This window comes from Artemia sp. Qi Xiang Cuo, chromosome 3 (genome assembly GCF_049724085.1).
Source record: "Artemia sp. Qi Xiang Cuo chromosome 3, ASM4972408v1, whole genome shotgun sequence".
NCBI lineage: Eukaryota > Metazoa > Arthropoda > Branchiopoda > Anostraca > Artemiidae > Artemia > Artemia sp. Qi Xiang Cuo.
This window is the reverse complement of record NC_142796.1, coordinates 12113456-12131074: the sequence shown is the minus strand read 5'-3', so window position 1 is coordinate 12131074 and position 17619 is coordinate 12113456. Positions and strand designations below refer to the sequence as shown.

The 17619-nt window shown below is 34.3% G+C and overlaps 1 protein-coding gene across 1 annotated transcript in view; it reads left to right on the top strand.

Moving 5' to 3' along the window:
* Ctr9 (RNA polymerase-associated protein Ctr9) overlaps positions 1-16103 on the top strand; it is a 66736-nt gene extending 50633 nt beyond the window's left edge. The window contains exons 8-12 of the mRNA XM_089108475.1: positions 3470-3580; positions 6344-6552; positions 9453-9656; positions 13016-13165; positions 15963-16103. Coding sequence (XP_088964601.1) covers positions 3470-3580; positions 6344-6552; positions 9453-9656; positions 13016-13043 — 552 coding nt within the window. The 3' untranslated portion in view covers positions 13044-13165; positions 15963-16103. The remainder of the gene's footprint in view (positions 1-3469; positions 3581-6343; positions 6553-9452; positions 9657-13015; positions 13166-15962) is intronic.
* The last annotated feature ends 1516 nt before the right edge of the window (positions 16104-17619 follow it).

Here is a 17619-nt window from a genome sequence, read left to right as displayed (position 1 = left end):
GAATACTCAAGTTGCACATTTAAGTAAAATGTTAATAATAAAATCCCCATCAATAGGTTTTGTTATCAAATATTTGAACTTCCACACTTCTAATAGTAAAATGAATTTTTAGACCTTACTGCATTTATAAATAAAATGAAAGAATACAAATATAGAAAAAAACTTAATTTTAAGTTTTCGTCGAACTTTCTATAACTAAATAAAAAAAAATAGTGTGAAACTATCTTGGTTCTGCATTAAGGAACACTTATCAGAGAGAGACAGAAAAACAAAACAAACAAGAATAAACTACACATAAACGCAACACCTACACAAACACAAAACAAAACACCAAACACAATACATAAGCACAAACAAGAATAACTTATACAAAATAGAAAAACGGCATATAAGAAAACGGCGTTCGTTATGTAAGAAAAACGGCAAAATTCACATATGGGAAAATTAATAACTGCTTGTCAAAAGTATGACTTATTCTTATTTCTTATCTCTTTCTTATAAGAAAAGATTTCTAAAAGAAAATATTGTATAACACACTTTTTATTTCTGGCATAGAGCAAATAACTTCAATCTTGATTGAATTTAGCAGAATAAGCAAAAGTTTTTATTTTGTATAATTATTTTGTTAATTAATTAATAACATAACTAATAGTTAGTTAATTATTAGTTAATATATTATTAAATATTATTAATATATTGTTATATTATATTCTTAGTATATAATTTTTTATTTTAGTTAATTAATTAATAACAAAATTAATTAATTAAACATTTATTACTTAGCATAATTAGCATAATAGAACCTTTTTTATCTTGAATTTACGATTTGGTGCCAGATTTCTTATGAATTAAATAAAAAAAAAAGTTTTTTAAACTGAAAGTAAGGGGCGACATTAAAACTTAAAACGAACAGAAATTATTCCGTATATGAAAGGGGCTGTCCCCTCATCAATGCCTCACTCTTTACGCTAAAGTTTTTTTTTATTGTTTTAAAAAATAAAGTCGTGTGACAGAGTCAAACTTTAGCTAAAGAGCGAGGCCTTGAGGAGGGGACAGCCCCTTTCATATACGGAATAGTTTCTGTTGGTTTTAAGTTTTAATGTCGCCCCTTACTTTCAGTTTAAAAAACTTGTTTTTTTTATTTAATTTCTGATCGTTTTTTAGTTAATGCAGCTTTTATTTTGGCTCGCCGTCATTGAATAAGTAAACAAAATTTGCATAAAAATTTTACTTTTCTTTTGCTAAATGGTTGTCTCTAAATTTGGTTCTGACGTAATTTACAAATTAACTTACGTAAGGAACTTCTATATTCGTATATTTTTCTTCTGGAAAAAAATACAAAGTTGCAGATTTTTGCAGATATGAGCTTGAAACCTATGTTATAGGGTTTTCTGATACGCTGAATCTGACAGTGATTTTCATTAAAATTTTTTCACTTTTAGGGGATGTTTCCCCCCTCTTTAAAAAATCAGGTAAGTTTTCTCAGGCTCGTAGCCTTTGATGAGTAATACTAAACTTAACAAAATTTATATATTTAGAATCAGCATTATAAGCCCATTCTTTTGATACATTTATTGACATCAAAGTTCCGTTTTTAAAAGTTTCGCTTACTATTGAGCCGTATCGCTTGTTTTTTTTATTGTTTTTTTTTATTACGTAGGCTATATGTTATTACGTATATGAGGGGGTTCTCCCCTTAGTCAATACCACGCTCTTTACGTTAAAAGTTAAAAAAATTTTTAATTCACACACCCCTGAATCACAACGGCATTTTAATTAGAATAGATAGCTTTTTTGAAAGCACTAAAAAAAAACTGTAGCATAAAGAGCGAGGTATTGACTTGGAGGAGACCCCCCTCATATACGTAATAATTTCTGTTCGTTTTAATTTCTAATGTTGCTTCTTAATTTCAGTTGAAAAAACTTGTTTTTTTAAATTTAATTTCTGATCGTTTTTGAAATAATGCTTGGAAATCCGGCGCCCCCTTCATAGAAATGTCCCTTACCCCAAAGAAACATCCTCCACGGAAAGATTCTCCCGAGTAACCCCCTCCTCCAGCCCCCCTCCCCCCCCACCAAAAAAAAATATTCCTGAAAATGTCTGTATACTTCCCAATAAACAATAAAATATGCAAGCAATGGGCAAAGTTCATAACTTGCAGCCCTTCCCCTGGGAACTGTGGGGGATTAAGTCATCGCAAAAGACATATTTCTTAGATTTTCGACTATGCTGAACAAACTGGCTATCTCAAAATTTTAATTGGATGACTTTGAGAAAAAAATGAGCGTGGGAGGGGGCCTAGTTGCCCTCCATTTTTTTGGTCACTTAAAAAGGGCACTAGAACTTTTGATTTCCGTCCCAATGAGCCCTCTTACGATATTCTAGGACCACTGGGTCAATTACCCCTTAGAAAAAAAACAAAAAAAAAACAAACAAACAAATAAACACGCACCCGTGATCTTTCTTCTGGCAAAAAATGCAAAATTCCACATTTTAGTAGATAGGAGCTAGAAACCTCTACAGTAGGGTTCTCTTATACGCTGAATATGATGATGTGAATTTCATTAAGGTTCTATAACTTTTAGGGGTCTTTCCCCCTTTTTTTGAAAATCCGCCAAATTTTCTCAGGCTCTTAACTTTTGATGAGTAAGATTAAACTTGATGAAACTTATATATTTGAAATCAAAATTAAAATCTGATTCTTTTGATGTATGTATTGGTACCAAAATTCCGGTTTTTAGAGTTTCGGTTACCATTGAGCCGGGTCGCTTCTTACTTACAGTTCGTTACCACGATCTGTTTGATATATGTTATGACATCTCAAAAATTAGGATTTTTAACTTTTAGACTAGAAGTGTTTACGGAACGCTTCTTAGAGCTAAGGCTCTTTATAACCTTACTGTGTTGACCCGCCTTGATAATGCGTTTGTGATCCCACATACTCTTTGTTTAGTACCTTTTTGGAGGCTGGTTACGGAGAAGAATAAAGAAATGATCCATAAGGGTTTTTACAAGTATGGGAAGTTCTTGTTGGGAATTCCAATTGAGGGCCCTTAATTGAATGGCAACTGTAGATATGGCAACGATGCCATATCTGATTGAATGGCAACGTTGGCTAATCGAATTCTTACCGCATCGGAACTGTCAGTAGCCTTTCATAATTCGCTTGATGTGAATCGCTGTTTTTTCCTTTTTATGAAAGGATTTAATTATATGAATTTTTGTCTATATCTAAGCTAGTGTGATATTTGTTGTTTCTTTTTCTTTGTATTCCACAGTGTAACATTTTTATGTTTTTAGTGGGTAATAAAACGATTTATCAATCGTAATATTTGTGCATTAGGCTTTAGAAACACTATATTTAACCATTTAATTTTTTTTTTTTTTACGTTTAGAAAATGCAGGTCTGAAAGTTATTTTTTGATTTCAAGAATCCTAATGACCTGTTTTCACTCTTGTTTCTTCCAGGCGCAATATCACGTGACTCGTGCTCGTGCCGTGGACGAGCAGGAAAGGGCTATACGGCAGAAGCAAGAAGAAGAAAGGCTTGCTGTCAGGAGAAGACAAGAAGAAGAACAGGTTTCTCTCTCTTATTTTCTCCCCCCCCTCTTTCTATCTCCCTCTGTTTAGCGTTCCTTTTTTTCTCTCTCTCTCTTCTCTCCTTCCTACCTCCTCTTCACTCCCTCATAGGAAGTTTCCTCATTGGAGTAATATTTTCGTACCACATAAATTCAGTCGCCAGCTTTAGTATTTATTAGGCAAATAAAAAGTTCAGCGGTCTGTTTGACAGTTTTTCTACACAACAGCAATAGCCATTTAATTTAATCTCATGGCCGGGTGGACCCATACACTACAGGTTTATGCCTTAGAGACCTATTGCCTCCACACCATAAAAAATTATTTGTTAGGGTAACCAAAGATAGATTTGCGCCCCCCCCCCACCCCATCCGATTTTTATCATATATTTTGCCGCCGGTTCGACTCTTCCTTCCCCTTCTATGTCCTCCAGCTTAATGTTTACCCCATAAAAAGTCTCCAGGCCATGTCTACTTGCTGGACATTCTTCTACCATTTTTCTCTTTGTTTCCACGGCCATTTGACATTTTTGGCTAAATGCAGAATTGACCATTCCAATACGGGCACAGTGCTTCCCAAAGTTTCCAATTCCTGTTATGGCTTCAGTCACTATTCTTATCTCCGGTCTTTTCAGCTTAATTACGTACCTATTCAGCACACGATTAGACTTTGAAATTGCTTCCTTTTTTCATTGCCAATGTTTCCTATGCCAGTTCTGTTCCACTCTTTTAATACTCCACCTCCTTATCGCCGCTTACCTCCCTCCTATGCAAATTTTGTTCTACTGTTCCAGTTCCCCGCCTCCTTATTGCCGCTGACCACCCTCCTACGTCAATTCTGTTCTATTCTTCCAATTCTCCGCCTCTTTATCACCGGTTACTACCCTCCTATGCAGATTCTCCACCTCTCTATCGCTGCTTACCAGCCTTCTATGCCAATTCTGTTCTACTCTTCCTATTCTCCACCTCCTTATCGCCGCTTACCACTCTCCTATGTCAATCCTATTCCACTCTTCAAATACTCCATGTCCTTTTCACCGCTTTCCAGTAGCTCCGACAGATGAATATGAAATGTTCTGATTCATAGCCTGTCGGTGGTGTTCAAGCCTTGTCTGCCTTATCTGCTATCTAATTACCTTCAATCCCAGAGTGTCCAAGGACCCACATCAGAGGAATTCTTTTTCCTTGGGATGTGAGACTGTTTAATGCTTCATAATATTCCTACTCGCTTCTTTGCCGGGTCTTTGTATTCTGAAGAGTTTTCAGGTATGCTTGGTTATCAGTTAGAACACATATTTCTTTTTGTATTTTCTTTCTGCACCAGTGCTCGAGCTGTAGGGCTCTGTGCACCGATATCTGTTTTATTCCAAATATCTCCTCCAGAAAACTGCAGCAAATCTACCCAGATGATAACTACCTAGACGATCCAACCTCCAAATCAGGTGTTTTGTGGTATATCACTATTTCAGTTCCTGATTTCCCATCAAATCGTGAGTCATCTATGAAACAAAGTGAACCGTTGGTCTTGTGGAGTATCTCTACCACTTACTCCGTTTCTTCTCTATCATTTATGGCGGTCTGAACATTTCTTCGTGTTTTATTTGTGGGATGACTTTATCCCTTGGCAACAGCCTCAGATATCATTTTAAGATTTTTTTCTAACTTGTAGCTGTAGACATCGAACAGTAGCAATACTTATATGTTGATAGTAATAAATGAAAGTAATAAATATACTTTTCGAATACTAACAGCGATTTAAATAGCTCATTGATGAAATTCATAGATATTGCAATTCATGGTAATTGTTTCTCTGTGAAATTGAGGTAACAGAACATTTCTGATTCAACACCCCCCCCCCTTTCTCCAAAAAGTAAAACAACAGCAATAAAAGATATAAAGATTATATGGTCTTAAAAAGATTGAAAAGCGAAAAAAGCTACCTATATTCGAAAATCAGCCCAAAGAATTGGCCCGAATCTGACCAAGTATGGTTCTTTTTCTAAAAATCGAAAAGAAAAAGAAAACCAAAAGAAAGAAAAAGGAAATTTGTATAACCAAGTTTTGACCAAACAGTAATAAAATACACCAGCAAAAAGAAAATGGTTATATCACGAAGCATGCAACCTCAGAAAATTAAAACAAAAGGATGTCTAATGATTATCTCCCCCCCCCCACCGGAATTCACTTTATTTGGTTGACAGCTATTTTATCTATTCACTAAAGGAGTGAGTGTGTCATACGTAAATAGGGTGTTCGCAGTGGTGGTTCTGACCTCTCTTGCACCTGGGGAGAGCTCCTGATTAGCTCCCCCCACCCCTCTGTCTCCCAAAACATTTTGAGGCCAAATTTTAACATAATTTTCATTTATCAACAAAATAATATTCAATTTATCTATTAATTTATCATTTAAATGATTTAATTATTACTATTAAATTATTTTTTATTTATTTTCCAAATTTTATTCAAATTTTAAAAATAAATTAATTAAAATTTTACTAGTTATTTTCATTTATTAACTGCGTCCTCTACTTTATTTTGATTAAAATAAAATTTTAAAAATGAAAGAATAATTATAACCGTTAGATAATTATTTGAAATTTTTTTGCCCCGAAAATGTCTGCGCCCGGGGAAAGCGCCCTTCTAAAACTACTTCTGGGTGTAAAAAGGAGATGGGGAGGCTAAAATTTTGGACAGTTTTTGAGAATGATGTTTTCGTCATTCCACTCCCCCAAAAAATACCATATCCTAATCTAACTTTGTTTTCAAGCGACGCCTTCAAGAGCTCCGTCAAGCTGAACAAGAGAAGAAAGCCCAAATTCGTGAAGAATACAGAGAGAAAATGAAGAATGCAATGATTATTGAAATGCCAGAAAGGAAAGACAGGAAAAGGAAGAAGGATGAATACGTTTCTGATGATAGTGATGTTGGCCCCTTACCAGAAGGAGGAGAGAAACCAATAAAAAAGAAGAAGAAGAAGTAAGCTTTATACTATTAAATAGCATTGACTTTATAATTCTATAAAAGCTATATTATATTAGCTATATTATAATTCTAAAGCTATATTATAATTATAATTAGCTATATTATAATAAAGCTATATTATAATTCTATAAAAGCTATATAATTCTATAAAAGCTATATTATAAGCTTTTTAAGCTGAGGTGCTTAGATGCAAACAAGCGTGAGTTCTTTAAAAGGAGAAGGGAAGCGTGATAGGTGCATCTAGGTCTAAATCTCGATTAAGGTGGGCTGGTAGATTTTTATCTAGAATTTGAAACTTTCAGCCCCCGTTAGCCCCCGTCTAGGGGTACAAAAGAGCTCCCGTCTAGCCTACTTTCAGTCCCCGTCTAGGGGTACAAAATAGCCCCCGTCTAGCCTACTTTCAGTCCCCGTCTAGGGGTACAAAATAGCTCCCGTCGAGCCTACTTTCAGTCCCCGTCTAGGGGTACAAAATAGCTTCCGTCTAGCCTACTTTCAGTATTTTTTAAATCTGAAATGAGTAGCCTAGCTCTTAATAAATAAAGGGGGGGAAATTTCACAAACTATTTTCTGAAAATCTGCTTTTTCTCTGTTTATATTAGTATATGTTGTAGGTTTAGGTCTGAACAATAGAATGTACATAATCCAGGTTTATAATAAAGATCGCTCCATTAGAATTGAAATAATAAAAGCAGAAACAAAGCCGTCATTTTGGATTACCAAGTGATTCCGTTTCACCCCGTGAACTATTTTATCACCAGCAATGCTTTATCGCGCTCTTTCAGAACTTAGCTTTACACCATTAGGTCTATTGGTCTATTATTTCATTAGGTGTATTGGGTATATTGGTCTATTAGGTCTATTAGTTCCAGATATATCCATTCTCAAGGCCAGAATAATGATCTTACTTAGACTTTTTGTTAGAAAATGTTTTATACTTGCTTAGAAATAGGTGAATGTTCCTATTTTTGCATGTTTCTGTTGTGCTTTCAACTTAATTTCCAATCTAGGAAAACCCAAAACAAATAAAAAAAAAATTTAATTTGTTATGTTTGTAATGAAGAATCTCAGCTTTCGAATAATGTGAAGTAACCGTCTTATGTTGATAATCTACTACAGTAAGACTGTAAAACAACCTGTTTTGTGCTCTTCCACTTGCAGAAGGGGTTTTAGGGGAGGGACAGAGGGGGTACTTGCCCTGGGTGAAGAAATTTTATGGGCACGAAATTTCAAATAAATTTATTGAATGACTAATTATTTTGTAATTTTCGAATTGTATTTTTATTAAAATCAAGTTGAGGGCATAGTTAATAAATGAAAATAATTAATAAATTATTAATTAATTAATAAAATAAAGACATACCAAAAACCTTCATGGGGAGCATGAGATGGTTATAATGATTAATAAAATTAATAATAAATATATAATTGTATCTACTTCGAAAAGTCTATCGCAAGTTCTATTAGAGCCAAATCTAAACAGTAAAGAATTTCTTTCTCGAAGCCACTGTTTTTAAGCTTCAAATTCTTGTGCCTTGGCTAAAACATATTAAAAACTTCTATTTTGGCTTAATGCGCAACGTCTCTTAGAAGAAATACAATATGTTAGAGTGTAAAAATTATTTAATTTCATCGTTTTTATGTTGTATTTTTACTTGCCACAAAAATGGTTTGCAATATTATGACGTTCAATTTCAGGTTACCTTTCCCGTCTTCTCTAGGAGCTTTTCAACGGTTCAGGTGCACTCGCAGGATTGAGGCCTCAGAGTTTTCGTCCTCCAAAAAACCTAAATTCTGTTTATTTTTTCAGCAGTTAATATTCGAAATTTCTAATGATTTTTTTTTAATGTTACACTCCTTCCGATAATTTTTTTTTTAATATTACATCCCTCCCGATTTTTTGCTATCCCCCCTCCACTTGAAACAAAAATCCTGCGTACCTGTTTGCATTAGGTACATCAATTAAATCTCTTTTGGGGAGGGGGGCTTGATTTAAGATTGAACAAACTCTTAAATACGTTTGTTAGAAAATTCCTTAAAATTATGGACTTTTTAAAGGAAACAATTAACAATTATTTCTTTTTTAAGAGAAATAATTTTCTCTTCTTCTCAAATAATTTTCTAGCAATTAATAGTTTTGTCGAAAATAATTTAATTAATAGAATAATTAATAGAAATTAATTAATTAATAATTAATAGAAAATAGTTTTGTCGTCAAATACTGATTTTTTTTTTTTTTAACTACATTCTGAAAATAGAAAACTTTAATTGTTTTCTATATTCAATTAAATAAGTTTAAAACTATAAAAAAGAAAAGAAAACAACCCCCCCCCCTAACTATTTTCGGCTGATGTTTGTAGGCTGTAATTAAAATTGATAACTACATAGTGGTCAAAGATAGTGATCATTAGTGGCGGTTCTGGCCTCTCTTGCGCCAGGGAAAAATCTTGATTAGCGCCCCCTCCCCCTGTCTCCCATAAATTGTCATGCCAAATTTTAACAAAATGTTCGCTTACTAACAGGAGTTGAATACAAAAAAAAAAAAAAAAAAGTCACTAAATTACTTTCATTTTCAAGGAATGGTGATGAAAATGAAAATTTTGGATTCAACTTGGCTGTTCTTACAGCCAACTGCGCCCTCTATTTAATTTGTATAAAAATAAAATTTAAAAAAATACAAAATGATTATAACCATCGGATTATATACTTGAAATTTTGCGCCCTTAAAGTTTTGTACGTCCGAGGCAGGTTCCCCTCTGTCACCCCTCCAAAGCTTCACTCTTCTTTTTTACTTTTCTTCTTTGTGTTTTTTTATTTTTGTTTTGTTGAGTTTTTTTGATGTGTAAATCCTGTTGCTCATATGATTACAAATTTTCTTCAATTTTTTTCTATTTCAGGGATTCTGAGGGAAAACGCCGTGGAAGAAAGAAGGGATCAGACGGTGAAGATGAAGAGCGTGGGAGACCGAGAAAGAAGAAGGGGCCAAAAGGAAAGGGGAAAAAAGTGGAAGATCAAGGGATGAGTACGAAGCAAAAACTGAAAGTTGTCTCTAAAGCTATAATTAGCTCCTCTGAAGAGTCGGATGAAGAAGGAAAAACAAGGTTTGCCCCTTCCCCATTCACTTCCTCTTTTTGTTTCTCTTTCACCCAACGAATTTTTCCAAACAAACAACAAAAGCACGAAGAACTTTTTGTTTCACTTCCTCTCACTCTGTTCTCTAACTTCCTCTCACTTTGTTTCACTTCCTTTTGTTCACTTCCTCTTTTTGTTTCTCTTTCACCCAACGAATTTTTCCAAACAAACAACAAAAGCACGAAGAACTTTTTGTTTCACTTCCTCTCACTCTGTTCTCTCACTTTGTTCTCTCACTTCCTCTCACTTTGTTTCACTTCCTCTTTTTGTTTCTCTTTCACCCAACGAATTTTTCCAAACAAACAACAAAAGCACGAAGAACAATAGGGAAATCTTTTTGTAAGACAGTGAAGATAATTTGAATGAATATTTCGGCCCTATGTCCAGGGGCCGTCCTCAGCAAGAAAAAAATATATAAAAGAAAAAAGACTCACAACAACATGCGACCAATCAAACCAAAAATAAAAATTTTTGGTGAGGACGACCCTTGGACATAGGGCCGAAATAGGAAATAGAAAAAATAGGGAAAAAATAGGGAAATAGGAAATAGGGAAATTGGAAATAGGGCCGAAAAAAAATATTCATTCAAATTATCTTCACTTTCCTACAAAAAGATTTCCCTGTTGTTGTTGGTGCTTTTGTTGTTTGTTATGGAAAGGCAGTGTGGTCTTCGTCGCTATTTTCGAATTTTTCCAACGTTTAGGGAAATTTGTTTTTGATTTTTTTTCAAGAATCGGGTGAAAAAATAAATTAATAAAAATAATATGAAATAAATTTTTTTTGTGTCTCTTAAAATGAGTGTAGCCGTCATTTGATGCTTCAGTGGATATTCTGGCTGAGTTAAAAATAATAAACATAAGGAAGTGTAGTTGGCTACCGTATTCAGGGTATTTTCTGCTTGTTGTGTTACTAAATGATGCAATTGTATCATCTGTAAAATTAGTAAATAAAAAGCTACTGAGACATTCATAAGTTTTTTGTAGTCTTTTTCAAGTGCAGTTTCTTTTTGAAATTATTTGAAAAAAACTACGTTTTCTAAAGAGTTAAAGAGGCTGAGTCACAAGTTCGAACCTTAAAACGTACAGGGATTAGAAGGTACAGTTGGGGGCTGCTGCCCCCAAACCCCGGCTTTCGCAGCCTTTAAATAAAATTTTTTTTTAAACTGAAAGTAAGGAGCGACATTAAAACTTTAAACGAACAGAAATTATTCCGTATATGAAAGGGGCTGTGCCCTCCTCAACGCCTCGCTCTTTACGCTAAAGTTTATATTGTTTAAAAAAAAGAGTTGTAAGAAAGTCAAACTTTAGCGTAAAGAGCTAGGCGTTGAGGAGGGCACAGCCCCTTTCATATACGGAATAATTTCTGTTCGTTTTAAGCTTTAATATCGCTCCTTACTTTCAGTTAAAAAATTTTTTTTTAATATAAAGGCTGCGAAAGCGAGTGGTTTGGGGGGCAGCAGCCCCCCAACTGTACCTTCTAATCCCTGTACGTTTTAAGGTTCGAACTTGTGTCTCAGCCTCTTTAACTCTTTAGAAAACGTAGTTTTTTTCAAATAATTTCTGCACGTTTTTGTAAAGTTTATTACTTATTATTGCTTGACTAACCGTTAGATGATTGTGTATTATTCTTTTCTTTCTCGACAGGGTGCTTTAAGGGTCGACCTTGTAACTCAGCCTCTTTAACTCTTTAGAAAACGTAATTTTTTTCAAATAATTTAAAAAAGAAACTGAGTTTCTTTGTTAAAATTTAAATTCAGTATATAAAAAATTTCCTCTGACGGGGAATCGAACCCGGGTCTTCCGCCTGACAGTCAGGAATATCGACCGCTTTACTAAAGAGACACAATTGTGATTGTATTTTTAGTATGTGGAATCTATTTTTGACGCAAGCAAATCCCCACAAAACTTGATATTTTGCTTTTGGAAAACAGGGAAGGATTGATTAAATTGAGCTGAAATTTCGAGTATAAGCTCTCAGGCCCTAGGAAAGCTTATTCTCGAAATTTCAGCCCTATCAGACAACGTTAAAGGGGGGCTGTGGTGGGAAAAAATAACATGGGCTCTTATCGGAAAACAAGGTTTTTCGTAAATGTAAATTCGGGGGATAATTTTTTCGGTCTGAAAATATCAAAAGGCCCTAACAGGTCGAATTCTGCTTCGAATTAGTCCTCATTCACCCGGATCAGTTGCCAACTGTGGCCTGTAGGCGTGGCTAACAAGAAAAAAAAATGAACTTTAAGTGGCTATATTTGGTTTTGGGAAAACAAGGAAGGAGTGATCGGATTGAGATGAAATTTCGAGGATAAGCTTCCGGGCCCTAGGAAAACTTAACCTCTAAATTTCAGCCCAATCGGACAACATTAAAGGGGGACTGTGGTCGGAGGGTCGAAACTTCCGGCCCACTTTTACCCTTGAAGATAAAGTCAGAGGGGAGTGAAATTATGCACGTTTCTTAGTTTGAGCTTGGGCTACAAAATGCAATTACTGCTGTCTCTCTGCGACCGCTAGGACCGGAAATCGCTTAACATTGTGGTAGGTCGCCTCTTTATAGAGGCACAAGTGTGCCTACTTGATGAATATGAAATGAAATACCATAAAATAAAAAGTATATTCTCTTGAGCAACAATGAGCTGTAGCCATAAATCTTTTTTCTGAAAAATAGCAAAGAAAAGGTAGCAAACAACCGTGCAAGTGACAAGATGGTAACTTGGTATCAATGGACCGTACCCATAAATATATTTTCTGAATGGCTATAAAAGAATACTCTAGGCAATTTTCGTAGTAGTAACTAGCTATTATGTAGCTCGCAAGATTGTATCTTGGCAACAATAGGCATAAAAACAAAATTGTGTATAGGCCTGTTATCTGTGGTTTATTAAAAGCTAATGCATCTATGTTTGTAGGCAGCTGAAAACTAATAAAATTTTGGATCATTCTGGTGGTAATTATAATTCTAGGCTGATAAGATAAATATATGTTAGTAGTAGGAAAAGCTCCGTGCAAAAAAAAAGTTTTATGGACTGGTGGCCTTACAAATTGGCTGTTATCCAATACGATATTGACAAATCGTTTGTTTTGACGCTAAAAACGGCTATTTAAGACAAAAATTCTTCAAATTGTGAGAAAAGATCTTTTCGAGAAGGGGCAAAATGCCAAAATTTAGAAAAGCATAACCAGTATTACCTAACACATTATAAAAAGCAATAATGATGAAAATAAAACCAGTTTTGAGAAAAGTTGAAAAGATGACGAGAGCTAAACAATATTAATGATGGAAAATAAAAAAAATTTTATTACAAGGTATAAGGACGTTTTTATTCTTATTTTAGAAGGCGTATTCGTTCAAGATCTTCCTAAACGAAATCACGATCCCGCTCTGTCTCTAGATCCCGTTCTCGTTCCCGCTCACGATCTGGATCACGCGTTTCAAGATCTGCTTCAAGATCTGTTTCTCGTTCCCGTTCGAGGTCTGCCTCTGTGTAAGTTTCGTATCCTATTTGATATTCTACTCGGAAGTAGGTCATAGAGCTCAGATTTGAAATTGTTTTTTAATGTCAAAAATTTATAGTCTATACATATTTAGAGACTGCAGATATATATAATTCTAGACTAATATTGATAGACATTGATTTCTATAGTCAATAGATATAGAGCTCGGCTTTGTAATAGTGTTTTAATGTTGAAATATCTATGCTCAATGTTAGATCTTGTATGAGAAGTAAGGGGGAAATATGACCTAGAAAAGACATGTCAAAAAGGTATTAAGTTTCACGTTTTATTCTAAGGAATATTCGATTATTTTAAGACTTAAAGTATATATTACCTCGGGACGGGGCCGATTTATCCCGCTTGGAAGTGTTGATATTAAGCGTTTTAGATTTCATCCCGGCTTTGTTTATTGGTCAAAAGCAAAATATAAGGCGAGCCAAAGCCAACCAATGAAATTCATTCTTATTTGAAGTGCCGGCGTGTCACAGGTAACGAGATGAATGTTATATATATTTCCGGAGGGAAAACAAGCATCCAGAAATTTTACACGGCAAATTGATACAGGAAAGAAATACGCATCAAATTGATACGGGAATCAAATTATATTCGCTTTGCATTCTACATCGCAATTTTAATACCAAAGATGGCAAGGGCAAGGGCATAGAATTCGTCTTATAGTATTAAAGAAACTATACATTAATGGAATTTAACCAATATGCCTCCAAACTATTTCCCTGGGGCGCCAGTGTTTATCTACTCCCCCGTAATACCCCATCCTCGCAAAAAAAAGAACCCAGAACCAGCCCGCCCCCGCGCGTAGAAAATACCCCCACCACCTGCGGAAAATACCCCGCGAAAAATATAATCACTTTCGACTTATAAAATAACACTTAAACTTCCAATTTCTGATCTAATCAGCCCCCTCCGAAGTTATTGTGACCATGAGGTGGAGGCGTGGATGAAGTCCTTCTATACAGAATAACTTCTGTTCATTTTGGGGTTTAGTGTTACTCTTTACTGCCATTGTAACAGCGTAGACTAGAAGTATTCCTAGATTTTATAAGGGAGTAGATATGAAGTTCACATTTTGTTATTCGTTTTTTAAAGTTTGTTTGTACCCCGGCTTTTTCCAGGGGGGGGGGTTAAATGCCTAGAACCATATCCCTGGTAAGTTGTTTGGTTTTGTGCTATTAGCTTTTGTTAACATTTTCAATGTGAAAAGCGCTAAAGGTGGGAGCTTCCTTAAACACCCCTTCCTCCCCCCAAAAATGAAAAAAAAATACAATATTGTCAAGGTTTTATTTCCATTTAAATATCTGTGACCTTCTAAAAATAGTATTTCTATCATATGTAGTGTTTTTGGTCTTGGGATTTGTGGGCTCTTTGAAGAGTTGACTAAGCTATAGTATATAGATATAGGTGTAGTATAAGATATAGTATGTTTCCCAGAAAAATGATCAAATTATAGCTTGGCCTTCTTCTTTGAAAGACCGTATATTGAACAATAACGTCTAAGAAAATATGTTTCGATCCCGTTGACTTGCGCTATAGTGAAGAAAAGGGTAAGGTGATTTTGTGGAAAAAAGGATTATTCCAACAATTATTATTAACATAATTTGATATAGATATTTAAATCATAATTTATTATATTAATATATTAACATAGTTTTATATCATATTAATATATTGATATTTTAATGAATACATAATATAATTAATTATAGTTGTATAATTCTTACTAATTATTAGCTGTTATGCTGCTAGTCCAATCAATCATTTTATTCATACGAAAACACAGTTAAAAACGTAAAACGGTTGTACGGCCCAGTTGTTCGGAGACTTGGCTTATTGGGGGCCATAAAATACAATAATAAAACACCGAAAACATCGTAAATATATAATATATATATATATATATATATATATATATATATATATATATATATATATATATATATATATATATATATATATATATATATATATATATATCTCCGATTTTCTTTTCCAATACTGTATTTTATGGCTGTTAAATCCCCTACCATGAGAGACGCCATTTCTAATGACCCGCTTCCCTGCAAAAGTTGAACCAGTATTCACCTATAGGCACTGTCTTGTGCCATCTTTAACTAAACTAATCTCATTTAACAAAATTTCATTTAAGAAAAGTTTCACTTATTGCATAAGTCTCGCAGGGTGAGCAGGGTTGCCACCCTGACCTGGAAGAATTTACTAAATCGGAGAGGAAAAATTTACTAGATTGCACCTGTTTTTTTTTGTTTTGATTCCAATAGATTCCCAATCATCACAAATCCAAGTGTCATTATTGCTTCATTTTTAGTTGGTGAGATTTGATACACAGAAAGCTGATTTTGTCGACCTTTAAACGCCGGAAGTGAAGTGTCTGTTTATGAAAATAGGTGACTGCTTGTCTGTCTCTGAGACAGACAAGCAAAATTGTAAATGTAAAACAGACAAAGAAAAATGGTAAATTGTCATATGTTTACGATAATTTTTTTTCCCCGAATTCATGGAAAATAAAAAAAGTTTTGTTTACTATAAATCATGACTTTTTACTAGTTTTTACTAGATTTCGGGAATTTTACTAGATCCTCTAAATTTACTAGAATTCTTTTTTTTTTACTAGACCTAGTAAAATCCTACTGACGGTGGCAACCCTGAGGGTGAGATCTTGAACTGCAATTGTATTATATATTATTATTAGTTATAAGAATTTCGATTTTAATCAATTATCTAAAGTTAAAGGGGCTCTCTTTTCTTTTTTAGCTCTCGTTCCAAAAGCCGTTCTCGTTCGAAGAGCCGTTCTCGTTCAGTATCTAGGTCACGCTCTAGATCCCGATCCGTTTCCAGATCAAGATCAGCATCAGGGTCTCGATCAAGATCAAGAAGTGTTTCAAGGTCACGTAGTCGTTCTCGTAGTGGTTCTCGCTCTGGTTCAAGCTCTTCAAGTTCTAGATCTAGGTCAAGGTCGGCATCTTCAAAATCCCGTTCTAGATCCCCAAAATCAAGGTCAACTTCTCCTGCTTCCAAGCATGGATCGCCAAGGTCAAAATCAGCTTCACCTCAAAGTGATTAAAATTATATTTGATTTTTTCTTTTGTAATAATTATTTAGAAACATTGGTAAATAAGTAAAGTATTTTATGAATTCTCAATTTACCTTATTAGTTTAATTGCTGATATGCAGGTATTCAGGCAAGAGGTGGAGAAGGAGAAGAATTTCGCTATTTCTTATGTCTCATATTTGGACTCCTTTATTTTTTTTTATCTTCTCCTTCCTCTCGGGAAATAAACTTCCCCTCTAATGATCCTTCTTTTTCCAAGGTACCGGAAAAAAACTTTATATATTATAAGATTGTAAGGTATAATACTAAATCGGTGCTGCATAACAATGGTCTAGGCATCATAACTGAGAAATAGAAGTATCCCAAAGTGAAGCTATCGGTCATTATTGCTGTTTTACTAGACTTTTTTTTAAGTTTTGTCAAAATTTTTGTAGCATTATCTAGTAACTCAAATTTGCGTTTTATGTCACTGTTGCCAGGTACTAGCTGCTTAACTGGACAGCCAGTTTGGGCACACTCGAACATAAAGGTACATACGCTTTAGACAATAATGCAAGTGTATGGATTTTGGTTTCTCTAAAAAAGATGTTGCATCAGTTTTTTAACAATGTACCTGTGTATTTTCCATAGCAAATGTGTCGAATTCTGAAGAATTGACCTGAGAATTCTGAAGAACTTTAGTATATCATCATTTTTTTAAGGACATAGGCAGCGGTATATTTTCATATATGGTAGTGTCAACTTGATATTCTAGGCAATTTTTAAAATACTTGGCTATTATAAATAATGACTGATAGTGTCAGGCAATTTAATAATTTTGCATTTGTCTACGACTCTAGGATCATTTATTTTATTGCCCAGTCATTAGGAATGCTGTGTTATTTCTTGGGTCATTTTATTACCCATTTCTTTTCCCGGTCCATTATATGATTTATTTATCTGAAGCAAATTGGCTACAGCAAAACCGGAGAAATTTCAACGAATAGTCTAAAAAAAAAAGCTGAAAAACACTTTGATTTATAATTTTGCTTTTTTTGCAGCTGAAATTTTAAATCCTTTGAGGTAATTGCCCAAACCGATTACTAAGCTGTTCTCAAAGGGATGACCAACAAAATAATGTGACTTAGGAGGTTCAAAGCTCGATTAACATTAAACATACATTGAAAAATTGATTCTCTCTTTGAATGCTGCTAGATACGGCCTTTTCGCGCAACAGCGAAAATATACACAGTATAGAGAGAATACAAAACTGAGCATACAACTCCCTATAATATAAAGCTTTCTTTATATTATAGGGTTCATATTATAGGGTATATAAAAGTTCTTTCATGCCTAAAGACACAGAAGGTCACTTTACTG